Source organism: Grampus griseus (assembly GCF_964374135.1).
Source record: "Grampus griseus genome assembly, chromosome: 12".
Lineage (NCBI taxonomy): Eukaryota > Metazoa > Chordata > Mammalia > Artiodactyla > Delphinidae > Grampus > Grampus griseus.
The window spans coordinates 84,640,785-84,659,097 of record NC_139006.1 but is presented as its reverse complement, the minus strand read 5'-3'; the positions used below and the strand labels follow the sequence as shown (position 1 = coordinate 84,659,097).

General features: G+C 55.1%; 1 protein-coding gene across 3 annotated transcripts; it reads right to left on the bottom strand.

Moving 5' to 3' along the window:
• On the bottom strand, positions 1-17,493 carry CNDP2 (carnosine dipeptidase 2). 3 transcript variants are annotated; one of them, XM_082668250.1, is made up of 12 exons: positions 17,426-17,493; positions 14,338-14,427; positions 13,097-13,240; positions 9,572-9,734; positions 7,361-7,449; positions 5,676-5,876; positions 5,360-5,444; positions 4,447-4,607; positions 2,472-2,636; positions 1,380-1,521; positions 1,020-1,167; positions 1-627 (listed from the first exon to the last, which is right to left on the bottom strand). In XM_082668250.1, exons 2-12 carry the CDS (start codon positions 14,395-14,397, stop codon positions 558-560), a joined length of 1,428 nt encoding a protein of 475 aa, XP_082524376.1. In that variant the 5' UTR covers positions 14,398-14,427; positions 17,426-17,493; the 3' UTR covers positions 1-557. The 3 variants fall into 3 exon arrangements, with proteins under 3 accessions (XP_082524376.1, XP_082524377.1, XP_082524375.1); XM_082668251.1 differs by lacking the exon at positions 17,426-17,493 and adding an exon at positions 16,144-17,031; XM_082668249.1 differs by lacking the exon at positions 17,426-17,493 and having other exon boundaries at positions 14,338-17,030.
• Between the last annotated feature and the right edge of the window lie 820 nt (positions 17,494-18,313).

The following is an 18,313-nucleotide window of genomic DNA, read 5'->3' as shown; positions in this document are numbered from 1 at the left end:
AGAGGCTCAGTTTTTATTTTTATTTAGCAACTCAGATTGAGATCAGATAACCCTCCCAGCAGGTTTAGGTTTTGAGGGATCGTAGTAAAGAGAAGATGTGGAACACCAGTAACAGTTAAGGTCTCGAGAAAAGGACAGAATGTGCCCAAGACAGCAGCGGACAGAAAGGATGGCCCTCGAGGCACCAGGTGCCCGCGACTCAATGCTCCAGGTGTGTGCGACCCTGGCTCTGGGGGCAGAGGTGGGACCAGGAAGCACCAAGGCCTCTCTTCAGCCCAGGAGACATCGACCAGAACTTTCTACAGAAGAACCTGTGCTTTTAGGCCTCGGCTATTTTCTGGAGACACCACTGAGAATTCAGCTGTCACCCAGGGTCGTTTACAAGCCCCCAGGACTGAACATTGATCGCTGCCGGGATAGGTTAACTCCATCCTGAGATGTGGTCTTGTGTCCACTGCCGGATGCCTGGAGAATCTGACGAGAGGGAAAGGAGAGAGACGGGCTTCCACGTTCCTGAGCGACGGGAAGAGCGCGAGGTGATGGGAGGAGGGCGGTGCTCAGTTCTTCAGCTGGGACACTTCGTACAGGTACGCAGCCAGCATCTTGGTGCCTTCAATGTAGTTGTGCCTGACAGGGAGGAACAGTCACCACGCTGGCTGGTGTCCCGAGGGCCGGGCACACATGCTGCATTCCTCCCGGAAGCGGACGTCCCACCGTCCCGGCGTGCTGGCCCTGAGTGCTGCTTGCCTTGGTTCTCAAGTCCAGTCCGACTGCCCCACCAGGGACCATCCCTGGTCCTGGTCTAACGGAACGTGCGGCTCTCACCTGGTACTTAGTGTGAAGGGCCTTACTGGACCACAGCTGCTCCCTGTATGTCTGGATGCAAAGTCTCCACCTTGTGTCCTAACACCCAGGGCTCTGTGCTCTCCCCCTGCCCTCCAAGCAGGGCCTTCCTTTGCCTCAGTCCCTGACTGGCCCACCCCAGTCACCCCAAGACGGCCCCTCTTTTCTGCCCTCACCTGTTGAGCTTCTCATTCTGGGAGTGGGCTCCATCATCTGCTGACCCCACGGGCAACAGCATGACATTCTTCCCCGTGGCCTCCTGAAATGTCAAAGTCACAGGAATACTGCCGCCTTCCCTGGTCAAGTCCGGCTCAACACCAAAAACTGAGGGAGAATGGAATAAAAGACACTGAGCTTTAGGGCTGCGAGGCCAGGGATCCACCACAGATCTACTGGCCCGCAACCCCAAGTCCAGACCAGCAGCCCCGCTCTCAAGGTTGGAGGTGGCACAGCCCAGCCCGCACAGAGACAGAGCCAACACAGCCACACGCCCACAATCCACCAGCGCCTATCAGCCCCCAAAGAGGACGTCTGACCTGTCTTCAGGGCTCTTCTCCCAGCCAAGTAATGAGGGTGGTTGAAGTCGGATACCCAGGGCTTCCCACCGTGGCCCAGGTACACCTTGAACTTGTTGGGACTGTCCAGTTCAGCAAACTTCTTGGTCAAGTAGCTCGTAACCTGAAGCACAGGCAGGAGAGACAGCGTCTTACAAGCCTGGCCTCTGATCTAGTGCTGGGGATCTACTCCACAGCAGTCTCTGGGGGTGAGCCCACAGTCATCTACAATGGGTCTATAAGGGGTCTACAGTGAGTCTATGGGTCTACAATGAGTCTCATTTGCTGCTGCTAAACACTGATCTGCATAACTACGATAGCAGAAAAAGGGATTTTATCATGAAACAAACTTCAGTTATTTAAGGTAAAAGGTAATGTTTTAATTTCAAGCAATTCACCCTTTACGTAGATATCCCCATATGATGTTAATATTTAAATCCCATATAATGATAACACTTAAATCAAGTTTAAAGAAAACGCCCCTTAACTTGCTTTACAAAAATGATTACATCTAAAGCAAAAACAGAGCCAGGTGCTGACCCAGGGTCACCTCATGATGAGAAAATCTCAGTCCTAGGCTTGGAGAGTGGCCCTCAGTTTCCCCTCCCAACAGGGAAGGTCCTGACTCCGTCTCTCCATGAAACCTTCCCAGGTGAGGACGAGGGACTGCTCCCCCGCAAGCCTGGCTGACTTTCAGATACCAGACGCTGCCCCACTCTGGATTCTCCCCCTCTGGACTCTTCCCCCTCTGCCGCTCACCAGGGACCAAAGGCCCGTGGACTCCCACCAGAACACATGCAGCCCAAAGTCAGCAACTGCCTTGAGCCTCTGGATGAGGTCAGAGGTGAGATTTTAGCACGCCTCAGCAGTGACAGAGGCCAATCGCACAGGATGCCTTTTCATACAACCTTTACCTCTGATTAGCTCTGAACTGCTTATCCCAGCAATCGCTGAGCTGGCGAGAGCCAAGGACAGGGCTGCGCGGGCGGAGGCGCACTCTCCTGCTGCCCAGAGCCCCGGCGGCAGGCGCTGCACGCACGGCACGCCCTCCCTGCGCCCCCGCGCCCCACGTGCCTGCTCGGTGACCACTTCAGGAGTCATGTCTGGCACGAGCCTGATGGAGAACTTGCCGACCACCTTGCGAGGAATCACGGTCTTGGCCCCCGACCCAGAGAAGGCACCTTCGATCCCGTGGAAGGAGAGGGACGGGTACCGCCATCTGTGCATCAGGATGTCTTTCTGCAGAAAAACGACAAAGTGGGTTGGAGACGGCACCGCCTGCTCATGGAGGAGTCCGGCCAGCCTGGGGTCCACACACCGTCAGGAAGGCAAGAGCGACCCAGCAGCCGCTACAACAGCCCCCCAAGCGGGGGCCCTGCGCATCCAGGATGGCTGCAAGCGTGTCCTCTCCGCGCCTCCCAGTGAGTCCGCACCGCCCGGGTCAACAGAACTGACCACACAGGAGCCACGGTGTTCTGGCCGGCCCCACGCATATGAGGGCTGTTGCAGAGCCAGGGGCACCAGGAGGGGGAGGGAGGCATGACCCCGGCCATCCTAGGTCCTGGGCTTACAGGACACCGAGGGTGGGGCGAGCTCCCCGAGGAGGGCAAGCCAGGCCGTGTACCATGTCCTAGGCCAGTGCCCACGGACAAGCCCGGCAGTTTCTGCCGTGGGGACTGGCACAAGGCAGCCCCCCGTCTCGCGAGCGTCTACTTGACACGGCCCCTCTCGTCCCAGCGGTGGCACGCGACGTTATCAGGAGAGGACACGCCGCCGCCCGAACCCCTGGGCTTCCTCTGCGACTCAGCACATAACTCTGGACATGTCTGTGAACCAAAGAGCCCAGTGACAGCTGGAAGGAGCAGACACGGCCCTTAAGCAGGCACCTCACGCAAAGGCAAACGTTACCGGAAGGCAGCGGGGCAGGAGGAAATACAAATGTGTCCATAGCCCAACCTTCCCCAGACTCGTCCCTACCCCGGGACTAGTCTCTCTTGGTCACAGCGTCAGGACCTAACCAACTACCGTCCGCGAGGGACCCGTCTCGGCTCTGCCTGTGAAATCCTTACTCTGCTCGGTCCTCTCCGATGTGTCCTGAGCCTGAGGGGTCCCAAGTCCTGCCTCCCCGTCCCCCCAGCGCCCCTGCAGCCTCACGGCCCCCCAGCCCCAGTGCCTCAGCCCCTATGCTGCCACACCCCCTGCCCACAGTCTGTCCCCAGAGAGGTCTCATCAGCACGTCCCTCTACTCAACACCAGTCACACCACCGTCGTCCAGGGCAGCGCACGAGCTCCTCGGCAGACCAGAGGCCTTTCCGTCAGGCACCTTCACTCCGAACCCCGGGCCTCACTGGCCGCCCACGAGCGGGACAGCTGAGCCCGCTCTGCCGCTCGGCCCCGCCTGTCTCCTGCAGGCCCCGTGGCACTCCTGTCTAAGGAGGCCTCCCCCCTGCCCCCAGGCGCCAGGCCAGACCACCGTGGCCTCCGCACACCCCCTAAGCTTCTCTGCCCGTCTGTCACCTGGAGAGGTGACACTCAAGGGCCAAGCCCGGTTGTGCCCCTCCTGCCTGCCCAGGGCCTGCCGCTGTGGCTCAATGAAAGCTTAGTTAACCACGTGAACTTACATTCACACCTTAGAAACCAGGAACTAAGCTAATTAAGAGAAAAATCACAACATGATTTTCTCCTGACAGTTAAGTAAACGTTTTGTGCAAATGGTTTCCACCTCAGCACCCAGCTCCATCGGGAACGGCTTAAATCATCTCTGGGCCGGGTGGTAAAGCGACTTCCCCGCGCGTGCAAATGAGGAAAAGCCCCCGCCTCTCTGCAGACGTGCCCCAGCTCCGAGCTCTCCACAGTCGACATCTGACACGTTAAAGAGCTCCCAGCTCCCAGCCTGGCGCGTGGTGCCTTCCGGCGCCTGCACCATCCGGCTGCTCCCGTGCCCGGGGTGCGCCCGAGTCCGCCCAGCCCTCAGCCTCCTCCCCGGGGCCCCAGGACCGGGGACGCTGCCAGCCCGGCGGGGGCAGGCCTCGCGGCGCCCGGGCAGCACCTTGCAGTCATGCAGCAGGGTCTCTGTCCCCACATCCCGGGCGTACTCCTCCAGGTCGAAGTCGATCTTGTCGTAGAGCTCCAGCTCCTCGTCCGTCACGGAGGCCACTGCCTCACTGATGCCGGGGACGAGGATCCTCCCCTTCCGGTCCATCAAGGAGCCTGGAAGAGCGGAGAGGATGGGCACTCGGCGTGCACGCACTTCTTAAGCCGTTTTGTTACCGTAACAACCCAGGGAGGAGAGTGGGGTCACCTTCCGTGTAAGATAAAGGGATGGAGACACGGAAGGTAGGTGAGCCGTCCATGGTCGCGGAGCAGGATACACACGGAGCAAACGAGCTCCCACAGGCCCGCCCTGAAAACCACTCCTCTGTCCATCATGTCCTGTTTAAGGCACGTCCCACGAGAAACTACCTGCTCCCACGCTGAGGACAGAAAACCGAGTAGGGCAGGGTAGACTCCAGTCCCAGAAAAGTCGACTCCATGCAGGGCAGCCGCCGCCCGCCAGGGAAGGAAACAGGACTGAGCACACGGCGGGCCGAGGCCGTGCACCGGGGGGACACCGGGCAAGGCAGCCGTGGCCTCGCTCTCAAAAGGGCTGAGTGCACAGGAGACCGTTGCGGCCAGTCAGTGTCAACTAGACCGAGCAGACGCCCTCCAGGGACGTAAGACACAATGGCGTCCAGAGGAAGGACGGCCGTGATGCCAGGTGACAGGGCAGGCGGGGTGCCCAAGTCGGGCCACGGAGACGACGTGGGGGAGAGGGGAGGCAGAAATGAAGCATGGGGGTCTTTTAAAGGGAACAGTCAGTCGGGGGGTGGGGAGGGAGGGACAGAAGGCATGAAGCAGCCTGGAAGCAGTGCCCGCACCAACCTCCTGCCCAACTGCCACGCGGTGACGGAGCCCACGCTCACCCATCAGCATGATGAGGTCAGTCATGGCCTCGTGCACCGAGCCGCCGTACACGCCGGAGTGCAGGTCCCTGTTGCTGCATTCCACCTGCGGACACACGGCCACCCTGCTTGGCTGCTCACGGGAGCCCGTTCTTACCACGCGACAGTAAAGTGAGCAAAGAACATTCACACGACCATTTTCGAAATCAAAATCTGCTCCCTCAACAAGCAAAGCAAGGTGCTTCCTAAATGCCAGAACTCTGGAAACGCCAACCACGGGAGAAAGCGTGGGCACCCAGAGCCCTCCCAGCTGCTCCCTGCACGACTCGGCACAGACCTCGATGAAGAAGTAGCAGATGCCCCGGAGCCCGTAGGTGATGCAGGGCTTGTTCTTCCCCAGCCAGTAGTTGTCGGAGATGCAGACGTAGTCCACATCCTTAAAGAACGCGTCCTTCTGGGCAAAGATCAGCGCGTCCAGGCCTTCGGAGCCAGACTCCTCCATGCCCTCCAGACAGAAGCGGACGTTGACGGGGACTTCCTGGGCAGGAGACCGGTGAAGGAAGGTACTCAGCACGCACGGACTTAGAAGCAACAGCTAGGAAGCCACCCAATGTTGTGAAGTCACGAATTTCAAATAACCGACTTCCTCCAGACCCACCACTGGGCAGGCTGTGTGTGGCCCACACAGACCCTCAGTACCCAGGCACTGGGCCACCAGGGGACAAGCGTGGCTTCGGCCGGTCACCCTTAGAAGGACTCTTTCCAAGGAGCTCCCAGCCCGACCACATGTGCCACTCGTTGGGGTCTCTGCGCTCACCCAGCGCGAATCTGAGTCTCCAGCAAAGCTGAGCCGCTCCCTCTAAAACAAAGGCCACGACACAGACAGCCAGAGCCTCATCTGCGTGGCCACCAGCAGCGCACGCAAGAGCGAGAGAGCGCTTCCCCCAGTTCAGAAGGCGCTCCACGCACTGCAGGCCCTTTTCCTCCAGAGCTGACAGTGACCCTAAGATGCCACCTGGCTCCTGCTCGGTGGCCTTCCAGGTCTCCCCAAGGCTGTGCTGTGAGGCACGTGGCCCTTCCACAGGAGAGAACGTGAAGCCACACTTGAGCGAGGCGATGCCAAAGGCCACGGAAGGCTGGGCCTGTATGGACTCAGGTCTGCGGGGTCCTAGCTCAGAGCTGCCCCCAGACAGTGCTGCTCACCACACGCACCGCCCCCCTGCCACTCCAGTGGAACAGGGGTGAGGGGAGGTGCGCTGGGCAGCTCTGCCCTGCACACGGCCACCCCTCTGCTTGGCCACGCGCTGATCCCAGGGGCCCTGGAGGAGAGGGGCCTTCCCAGCCCAAGCCCAGCTCCCTCGAACCCTTTTCAGATCTACCACCGCACGTCCTGACAAAAATGCTTGTCTCATCATTCTTATCGCAACACAAGATAAAAGCAAGATGCAGAAACTGCCTATACGTTATGGTCACAATTAGATTAAAAAGAATTCTTGAGAAGATTGGTCAGTAACAAAATGTTAAGTCTCCGAGGCCTGGATTCTAGGCACCTCTTTTTTCTCTCTACTTTTCTGTATTTTACAAACTTTCAACAAGGAGCAGATGTTTCACCTAAGGAAATATATTTTTAAAAATCAAATTTACTTTTAGGAGGATAAAAACCACACAGAGAAAGTAAGGGTTTGTCGGCTAGCACAGGGCCTGGGTCACGCCCTGGCAAGCACCCACTTCCCAGGCGCGGTCAGAGCCCAGAACTCTCACCCGCCTGGGTCCCTGCTGAGTCACCAACAGGGTGACCTTGGGACAACTGTAAAATCAATGCACCTTCAATGTTTCCTCAAACTAGAAAACAACCTATAAACTGGAAGATGACCCAGCTGTGCTGATACAGCTTGGCGGGGGAAGCCTGCTGTCTCCTGGCCCGTGCTCTTTGATCTTTACGGGCTGTTCTGGGAACAGAAAGTCCCACTCTGCATCCCCAGGTGGAGCAGGTGAATCGGGCGCTAGATGTGGGCAGCGTACCTGACACGTTTTCTGGAAGGCTTCCAGGGCGTTCATCCAGCCGGCCACTGGCCCCTTATCATCGGTGGCTCCTCTCCCGTACAGTTTGCCTGGAACAGCAACCAGCAAGTTCATCAGGTGATGGTCGCAGCGCACAGAAAGGAGCACCTCTCAGTGAACATCTGACGACATTCCAGCGCGACCCCACGCAGCCGTCCTAAGCCTCTTCCTCGTGTCAGAAGCCCCGTTTCCATTCTATCAGAAGCCCCGAGTCTCCACCCAACACGACTGTTAGGATCTTCCAGAGAACTCGCCGGATCTAAGAGCAGCGCGGGAGTGCAGCCAAGGTCCCCGCCGCCTCAGGGCGCGGGCTGCAAACCCAGCTCCGCGGGACCACTGCCACTTGGCTAGGGTGTTAAAATCCAGTCCACAGCCAGCCGGCAGCAGCGGGTGAGGGAAACCTGGCTGGATGCAGGTGCACCGACCAAGGAGAACCACAGTCTCACCCACACCACAGCCCAGTTTGATGAAGAACAGAACTGACGTTCGTCACGTACCTCTCTAGGTTATCACTAAAGGACAGGATGTTGCCCCTCCCCAGTGTAACCAGTCACCTCCCCTCTGCACAGCCACCTCTGGGACCCCCGTACAAAGGCAGGTGTCTGGGCTAGGCGTTGGCCACCTTGAAGGACACGAGGGAAACAAGCCCAGACCCCCCTCCCAGACCAGACACAGCGTAAGGCCCGAGGGAGGCCAGAACCCCGGGCGCCGCGTGCTCAGGGGGCCCCTCCCGGCCTCAGTCTGTCCCGGTCGGTCGGTCCTCTGTTCTCCTCACCCTTAGCCTGTTTTCAACGTTCGGCAGGTCAACCTGACCTGCCCCAAAGCGGGCGTGTGGGGCTTAAAGCCATCACTGCCTTGGGGATTTCTTTTTTAAACTAAATCTGCTTTTCACAAAAGCTAAAGAGCTCTTCTAAGACGCATCCTCATCCCTGTGGCAAACACTGACCAAGCGACCCCAGGGAGCGGGGCTGTGAGGGCCGAGGCGGACAGAGGCCGAGAGCGCCCACCCCCGGCCCGGCACGCCAGCAGCCGTGTGGGGGCAGCTTCTCCGGGCTACGGGGCGCTCCAGGTTCTTCCATCCTGCGTGTCTGTATGTCTGTCTAGGGGTGGGCTGTCAGGGAGGGGCTGAGCAGTAGGAGACCAGGGCTGGCACAGGAGGAGGCGCAATGAGGGGAGAGAAGATGGGGCCCACTGGGTCCCCCAAGAGGCACCGCTGTGGGGCAGGGCGGGAGGTGGTGCAGGACCCGCCTCCACAGGCCAGGGGAGGGCCTTGCAAGGGGAAGAGAAGGGGCGGGACGAGGATGACCTCCGTGGGGGGGGGGGGTCCTGGTGCAGAGGGGAGGGGAGGAGGGGCGCCGCTGGGAGAGAGGAGAGGGGACGAGAGGAAGGGCGGGGGCCCAGGCCCTGGACTGAGGACACGTTAGCAAGCGCACCCTGAGGACCGCTGTGCACAGCAATGACGTGACTGTCCCTGAGCTGGGGAAGCTCCAACAGAAACTCAGCGTGTCCCGCAAGAAAGGCTTTTTTTCTTTTTAAAGACGGTCTGGACTCGGCCCAAGGGGACGAGGCACAAACGAAGGGGCTGCTCCATGTGGCGAAAGGCTGCATCCAGTGCGGAAACGTGAGGTTCAGTGACGAAGGCAGGAGGAGCCTTTACCCGGGGCAGGTTGGGGGGCAGCGAGAAGAGGGGCCAGTGCGGGGGGCCGTGAAGAGGTGCGCGAGGTGCCCCCGGGGCCCAGCCCAGGAGCCCTCGATGGCGTCGCTGAGCCGTCACTGCCATCCTCACCAGGGCAGCAGGCATTGGGGAAAGGCCGACGCTTCCCTAAAACCTGACGGAGCTGCTAAAATGTGCCACGGAAGCAGCTGCGAATCGGATCAGGTTTGGATCCCAGGTTTTGGGAGGCTGCACCGCCTCAATTCAGATCGGGCTTCCTGGGAAAGTGTCAGCAGCAGGAGAGGGAAGCCCAGCAGGCCCAAGGCCCCGGAGACCTGGTTCCACAAAGAAAGGAAGGCTTCTGGAGGTTTCAAGGATGGATGCACACGCATGAGGCTTCCAGAACCCAATTTCTAGATCGTGTACAAACAGCCAGCTCTGGAAAGACAACCCAGAGGCCACGGGTGTACCTCCTAAGCAAATGCCACAAGTCCTCTTCCTCGGGGAAGCGTCCCTACCGTCTCGCTCCACCAAGGTGAAGGGCTCGCTGTCCCAGCCGTCCTCCAGGGCTGCCGGCTGCACGTCCAGATGTCCATAAATGCACACCGTTTTCTTCTGCGGGTCGGAGCCCAGTGTGCCGAGTAAGATGGGCGGAAGTGGTATCTCCGAGCCATCAGGGAGCTGGGGGAGAAGAGGAGGCCGTGGAGGACAGGCTTTGTGTGAAGAGGGTGGTGTTGACAGCAGATGTTATCAACGTGCCCTGGACAATCTTATGTGTTCTCATCAACCACTTCTATTGCAGAGCTCAAGACCATACTGTTCAACCGAGTCATTAATTAACAAGAATACACTTTCCCATAATCCGGAGCACAGAGACTGGACTACGGCCACACCACCCCAAACGCGCCCCATCTCATCAGAGCACAGAGAGTGAATTACGTTTACCAACTGCAGGTGGCTTGGTCAATTTTTAAGGTTGATTTTCAAAAAAAACTTTTATGTAACAAAACATATTACAAAGGCTGAGTTTGGGATGCAGCTTAGTTCATTATTTTCTAAAATAATGTATAAAAACTACTGTAATCTTAAAGCAGAAGATACACTTTGAAGTTTTTTATGTAAATTACAATCACGCACAGAAAGGGCCATAGACCAGGGTATGAGGAACTGCAATTTGCAGGAGGCCACACTGCATCAAGCCGCAGTAGCTGGGACTCCTTCTGAGCCTTCTCCCAAAGGCCGCAGCCTCCCAGTCCCCTAGGAACGGGGTACAGATATTAATCACAGGATTCCCTCCTCATCTAGGGTAGAAATGCAGGTGTACGAAGGCAAGTCAGCGCCAAGCCCCACATCAAACTCCAGTCCCTTCCAACATTCACATCAGCTGGGCGTCTGCACCTTTCCTGGTAAACCACGGCCCACTAAAGGCCCTGCAAAATATCCGGCACCCCATCCTCCCCACCCTTCCTGCAGTCCAAGAGGACAACCCGAGGTCCTTACGAAGTGCCCCAACGGCAGGGAGGGTGAAAGGAGCACGTCCTGAGTTTCAACTGCAAGAGCGAGGATGAGTCACAGAGGAGCCATCACACACCTGGGTGTCAGGCTAGTTATTAGAAAACGCTCTGAAAACATACGTAACTAAACAGAACACACAAACCTAACTGGTAATGAAACTATGGTAACGACTTACAATTAAGAGGTAAAATGAGCAGCAGCTAAAACCGACAAGCAAATCAGTACAAAGCTGGTGATGGGCCAGTATAAGTGTCCTTCTCCAAACTCCCAGGGGCAGTAAGCACCTCTACGTGTCCGCGCACGCATCAGGGAACGTTCCAGGCCGCCGAGTGCTCTCAGGATATAGGATCTGTCTTTCCAGTACACTCGACTCATAAATGCCAACTTAAGTAACTGCTGCTGACCCTGCAGCTGCCCATGCGCAATCCTGGACTCCACCTCGCCACGCACGCACGCGAGCTGCCCTGGGGCTGTGTCCTCGCGAGGACGGCCTGTAGCTGCCAGGGCAAAGAACCGTGCTCGAAACCAAATGCCCTGACCTGGTCACACAAGACACGGAGCGCTGCGGTCCCAGCTGGCCCTTAGCTCGCCTCATAGGAAAGTGATTTTTAAACAACAGGCTTTCTCTAAATAAATCTCTGCTCCAGGCAGCTCCTCCGAAACACTTCAGCATTTTCTAAGAAGCCACTTGGGCCCATAGATATTCATGCCGCAAATTGCAAATCTCCCTCTGGGCTTCCCCACTTACTCAGATGTCACAGGACAAGGCCTGGGCGAGGGACACAGTGATGTGTTTACAGGGAGAACGTGCTGTCCTCTCCCAGCACCTGTCTGGGCACAAGTCTGTGACACGGGGTCCTCGTGTCTCCCTCCTTTCCACCCATTCTAACAGCCACCACACGAGTCCAGCTCCCGACCCCTGACCCACTGCACCGGCGCCGGGGGCTCTTCCGTCACTGCTCTGCTCACGAGCCATGACTGTCCCATTTGCTGAGCTCCTCTGTCTGGCGCTTGGGCCCTCAGGGACGGGGCCCGCCACCGCCCGGGGCAGCGCTGGGCTGCAGGCAGGCCGGACGTGACGGCTCCTGCTCCCAAGAGCTCCAAATCAGCCCTCCCACCATCACACCGGCCCCTGAGCCTTGCCCAACAGGGACCGGGCTCCCAACATCATCTCTCCTCCGTGAGCCTGAAGGTACCCCAGCTTCTGCGCGTACAAGTGCTGACAGCCACCCCACACCTGCCCCAAGTCACCACCACCTCCAGAAAAGGGCAACACCGCTGCCAGATGAACTGATGGGCAGAGGGGACCACATGCGCTATGGCTGCACCCCACGAGGACTCGGCAGAGCTTCTCTAACAGTGATGAAAGCTGCCAGCTCCTTCCCTGATAAAAGTAGGCATCATGGAACTCAAATAGTGTGGCAGTCATTTAGTCTTTCATGGAAGGTCCTTTCTGAAGAACCGCACTGTTACATCCGTGTTAAACAGAATAGATCCATACATTTTAACAAAACAACTCTTAAAAATTATTTGCCACCTAGATTTTTTTTAATGTATTAGGAAAAAAGGAAGAGGAAGCAAGTCAAGTATGCTCCTAACAGAAACTAACTCAAAGAAACCTGGTTTAGCCTCTCATGAGTGGGCAAAGTGCCATGAAGCTCTAAGGTGTCTTACGTAATCTTCAGTTAACTATTAAGTCTGTGGTCAGAAGAAATCTCACACAAACAACACTGGACTGGGAAGCGGAAGGCCCAGATTTTAACCTCCTTTGCCATGGGCCTTTTATTGGTTCCCAGGGCGACAGAGCCCACCTGGGCCTCTGGGTCCTTCCATTTATGAAAAGAGCTGAGTGTCCATATCTGAAATCCTAGGATATGGTTTCAACGGACACATAAATCATCAGGCAAGAGAACCAAGATAAACCAAACCCAGTTATCACTGCAACACAAAAGAGCGTTGCGAACTTTGAAAATGCATGCCATGAAACATGTAATTAACACGGGACTGAAATCATCTGAAAGGAAAATAGTGGAATAATGTACCATAAAATGAGACTGTTCATTCAAGTTAGAATCTGTCAGAATCCTGCATTAAAATGCAACTGAGCCCCAAGTCCCACACATAAAGTAGCCCTTTTCCAGGAACCAAGTCATGAAAAGTGCTGTTTCTACCAACTGGGGACACAGTGGGTGTGAGTGGGAGTCTCCATTAGTTTTGCATCTGATTGGCAAAGCGCAACTTCCTGGTCTGAAGGCTGACTGACCTCTCAGAATGGCCATTATGTTAACTTCTGCTTAGATAACACTCAACAGTTCTCCTCCCTGGAGAACAGTGATGAGTATCACCAATCTCTCTCTAATCCAGCTCAAGAAATCACAGTTTAGCATCCAAATCAGGCCTTCTTTGTTTGTTTGAAAGACCAGCAGGTTATCTGAAGCAAAGACATGTAAGAACTAGCCTAGTCCTATCAACTCCTCAGTAAACCTGCTCACTGTGGCTCTGCAGCGCGGAGATTGCCGGCCGCCTACCTTCTGGTTTCCAATGTCCACCAGCTCCACGGAGCCCCCCAGCTTCTTGATGTCGGCAGCGGCGACCTCCATCATCCTCCTGATCTCACCTCTCTTCTCCGGCCACGCAGACACGCTCTGGATGGCCACCCATTCTGCAAGTTTCTGTTTGTGGATAATAAGCAGATGGGATTCTGAAAAGCTGCTCCTTGAGGAAGGAAAGTACTCACAAGTGTGCCACTGTCAGGCCCACAGAGGTCACTTGCTACCTACGGCCACTCCATTTGGAACATGCTGCCCAGACACAGAAGAAGAGCTCCATGGCATCTGCTTTTTGCTTAAGATGTAAAGGGACTGTCTGTACTGACCCTACACCAAGAGCTATACAGCATGACAGGAAAATCGTTAACCATTAGGAGTGACGTGAGTGTAACATGTACAAAGTTCCACAAACACGTTTATATCTGCATCTGACAAAATTACAACTGAAAGATACAGAAAATACCCAATATTTTCAGAGTCCAAGTTGGCTTATTTATCATCCTGACGATGGCCAAGTTCTCTAAAATATAAGTTTTGGAATGACAACTCTAAAGATTTCACCTGAAATATGTCTACCAAGGGCGATTTTAACGTATGATTCTTTAAGTTAACATCAAGAAACAGATTAATGCATAACATTACCAAATCATTTAAAACATGCTAAATGTAAAATAGTGCTTTATATCTATCACAAGAATAAACAAAAATCTTCAATTAGCTTTGCCATTTCTAGAAACATGTATTAAGAGTTTCTGTCAAAAGCCAACTTATATACTGTAATGAGAAAGCAGAGGAAAAGACCTCTAGGCAATACACATTTTTCAGTTACTTTTTATTTTTTTTTTTTAGTTACTTTTTTTTGTGGTGAGAACACTTAACATCTACTCAAGTACACGATACAGTATTGCTGACTATAACCACCATGCAGTACGCTGGATCCCCAGAACTTACCCATCTTGTAACTGAGGTTTGTACCCTTTGGCCAACACCTCCCCAGTTCCCCACCCCCCGACAACCACCGTTCGACTCTCCACTTCTCTGAGCGCAACTTTTTCAGATTCCACATGTGAGATCACACTAGCGTTGGTCTTTCTCCATCTAGACAGTATTTTTAACACTTGATTAGAACAGCATAATTCATGTTAGCTTCTTGAAAGTTTCTCTGGGTGCCATGGAATTAAACTGAACCTGAATGCTCACTAGAATAAACATTCCCTTACCTTAATGTAGCGATCCTGATTCTCATCAACGTACTTAAACAGGGCAGTGAGGGCCGACATCTTTCAACCAGACCGCAGACCTTGGAGATTCTTGGAAGGAAGAAGAATCTGTCAGTGCTGCCTCGAGACAGGGTCCAATTGATCAACAGGCCTGGAGGCACTTGTGCAGGATCATAAATTGTACTCCACCCCCCGACCAGCACTGGATGCAGTTGTCACGAGGACTCCAGCAAGTGACCTCGGCAGATACAGTGGTTCTGGAAAGCAGTCAGAGGCTCAGGCTGATCTCCATTCTTTTTTCAGAAGGAAAAGGTACACAGAATTGTGTGTCCAAATGGAAGGTAATCGAAGGAAGGGCCTCAGTTGAAGACAATCTGATATAAATTAAAAGCAGGTACTCCCCAGGAGCACTGACATACCGGCATTTTAAAATGTTTCTTAAAATTTAATTTTACTCTCTTAAAGTCCACAACTTCCCCTTACTATTACCACAGAGGAAATAATCACTCCAAGGCTCCCAGCAAAAATGTCACATCTTGTCTCTCTGCCACAAACCAACAACACAGCAAACAAAGCCCGAGGAGAGGATCGTAATTCAGTTTAAGGAAACTGACAACCTGGGCCCAGAAACAGCCAAGACAACGTATGAAACTCCACTAGGGCCCGATTAAGATTAAAGAAACTTCCAGCCTCCCAGGTGCATTTTCTAACATCCAGTTTCTGCTCTGTGCGACCCAACACGTCCTGCTCCACCTTACAAATACAGGGGAAAAGAAATCATGTGACCCATCATCTGTTTCGGTTGTTTGGCCGTGTCTCGAGGCATGCAGGATCCTATTGATAGTTCCTCAACTAGGGACTGAACCCGTGCCCACTGCAGTGGAAGCTCGGAGTCCCAACCACTGGACCGCCAGGGAAGTCCTGACTCATCTTTAAAACCTGGAATCAACATGAAGCACGGAAAATCCCGGAATGGGCGCCTTCAAAATTGGTTCTCCCCCCTTCCTCCACTGACAACTCAGGTTCCATCACGTGGCAAGACTCAAACCTCAGCAGTGACAGGAGGAAAGTGCTCAGGGACAGGGAGCAAACTCAGCACCGCAGTGACAGGAAGTATTTCAGAACTGCAGCTGCAGAGTCACAAGACCCTACTACATCTCTGTAGTTACGGAGCAGGACGCCAGAAAAGCGCCTGCGTGTGGATACACTGGAGTTAAAGAGCATCTTTTTCTTGGTATAGGATTCTGAAGTGACTTCTAAAGACAGGAGAGACTTTATCCACTGAGACATGAAGCCTGGCAACAGATCGAGGAAGTGCAGTGTGAGTTCAGTAAGGTCAATCCTCTTCCCACACCCATAAAAGAGCATACCAACCTTCCAGCCAACTCAGAGGGTTTCAGCTGAGGCTCTTACCTCAAAGACAGGGATCCCTGAAGGCAGAGGCACAGCATACAAGTCAAAGTTTTCAATCACAAAAGAAACCCTATTTAGCAGGACAATATGCTACATCAGGTACTTTTCATTTGAGTTTCTGGTCATTAAATGCCACAAATCCCACACTCACTGTGATATATTCTCATTAATATTATGTTCTTTGAGGCCCAATTAACCAATGGCCTTCCAGCAAAAGTCAAAGATTCAACTATCTAAGCTGCACCTTTTATCAAAGGAGAGTAAACAGAGACCGAGACCAACTGTTCAGCTCCGCAGGCCACCTCACCAAGGCCGGAGAAAAAGCACCTGCTCCTCTGAACTGCTAACCCAGTAAGAGAGGTCAGGCCAGGTCCATTTCTCCTTCCCACTCACAGTTCTGGTTATTCCCGTTTCACCACCACTTCTTCTTTTTTTTTTTTTTTTTTGCTGTACACGTGCCTCTCACTGCTGTGGCCTCTCCCGTTGCGGAGCACAGGCTCCGGACGCGCAGGCTCAGCGGCCATGGCTCACGGGCCCAGCCACTCCGCGGCATGTGGGATCCTCCCGGACCGGGGCACAAACCCGCGTCCCCTGCATCGGCAGGCGGACTCTCAACCACTGCGTCACCAGGGAAGCCCACCACCACTTCTTTTATATGCCCTGGTGAACTCCATTTATTAGGGTGAAAGCACTGAGCTGGAGTGAGCAAAAGCAAACATTTACCCTCTCGAAAGAAATGCCAGCCTCACTCTCCTCTTGGAATCTAAGGTTCTGGGGAGTAACATAACTTCAACAGTGAAACTAGTGTGAGAGGAAGAAGTGATACGGTAGCACCTGGAACCACCCAGCAATGCCTATGAATGATTCTCCCAGTTCTGAGTGCCCCCATCCTGTCCCGCCCTGATTCAAGGCACATGGTACCCTAAACAAACGCCTGAATCATGGCTTCAAATCTGTGTAAAACCACTGAAACAGCTGTGGAGACGTCTGGTTTGCCCAATCTAGACCTTCAATCCAAACGTACAGTTCTACAGAATTACTTCTCGCCACCTCTCCCTGCAAACTCCAGGGACGACAAAGGCATGAATAAAACCTGCACCAGATCCCTGAGCCAGCACGAGGATCCCGTGTCGGCGGCGCGGGCGGCTCGCAGGCCCTGCCCGCGAGGCCCAGGGTCTCAAGGGCTCGGTGCAGGCCGAACCGGGACCAGGCATCACTCCACTTGACAGGTGAGAAAACGGAGGCTGCCTGAGAGCTGCCAGCTGCAAACTCCCAGCCTTAAATGTGGGCGGGGTCTAGAGACCCCTGACCCCGGGCCTCTGACCCCCCGGGCGCTGGCCGTCCCGCGACACCAAACTCAGGCTTCCGCCAAGGGCTCTGCTGAAAAAGACAGGCTTTAGTTTTCTGCGGTCCTCGCCGAGGGAGGGTCGAAAGACCGGCACGCGCGCGTCCTCCCCGCCGCCCCAGAGCCCGGACCCCCGAGCGGGCCTTTTGACCCGACACCCTCTTCTCCCGTCAGGCCGGCCACACGCGGAGCGGGCCTGTGTCCTCGGCCCCACAGCTGCGCCCAGCCTCCCCTGCTCCCCCGGAGGCGGCCCGGGGCCCCACGCTCCCGGCCTCCGCCCCGCAGCCGCCGCCCTCAGGAGCCTCCCCGCCTAGCGGTCCATAACAGCACCTCACAAGCCCGCCGCTGCCGCCTCGCCGCTTCCGTACCACGTGCCCCGGTCACGCCCCCGGCGCGGGCCCGCCCCGCCCACCAATCCCCGCCCACCAATCCCCGCCCTTGTCCGGAGAGCTGGCGTCGCCCCGCCCCCGCCGCCGTGCCGTCCACCAATCGCGGGCCTTTCTGGAGACGGCACCGCCCCGCCCCCACGGTCGCCCCGCCCCTCCACTGAGAGGTACGCGCGCGGGGGCGCGCGGGGGCGCGCGGACTGAGACCCAGGGAGGCGGGGTCCGAAGCACCTGCCTGGGCGGCGACATCCTTCCGTCCATCGCCTAGTGCTTTCACAGTGAGGTCCGAGAAGAGGTCTAGTGCAAGGTGGTCCGAAGTGGGGGCGCCCACACACACCCCGAACCCTCCCGCCGAAAGCTCCCGTCCCCGCAGGCTCCTGAGGGGCGCGCGTTGCAATCTCACATACCTTTGGCACTTCGCTCGCCAAGCCTTCACCAGTACCATTGCTGAGAGGGGGAAATATTTTAGTATTTCGTCTTCCAATAATCCTAGGAATTAATGAAGAAAGTAGACCCACCATTTACTTATTCAGCATCTACTACTTCTCTTTTTAACCCTTACAAGGATCCTTGGGGGTACGATTATCTCCGTTAGAGTATTCCCCCAAAATTTGGCAAAACTTTTACCCCTCCCACATTCTTTGTTGTTTTAATAACAAGTTTAATAGTTGCAAGGGATGTAGTTTCCCACACCCTGTAAATATTTTGAAAGAAACTATTTTGAAATAAATTTTTACATGGTTTGTTTTTCCTTTGAAATTCTATTTCCATCCATATCCCTCACAGAATTTTGTCAAATTATAACACGTTTATACTTGAGAGTCTTTTATTG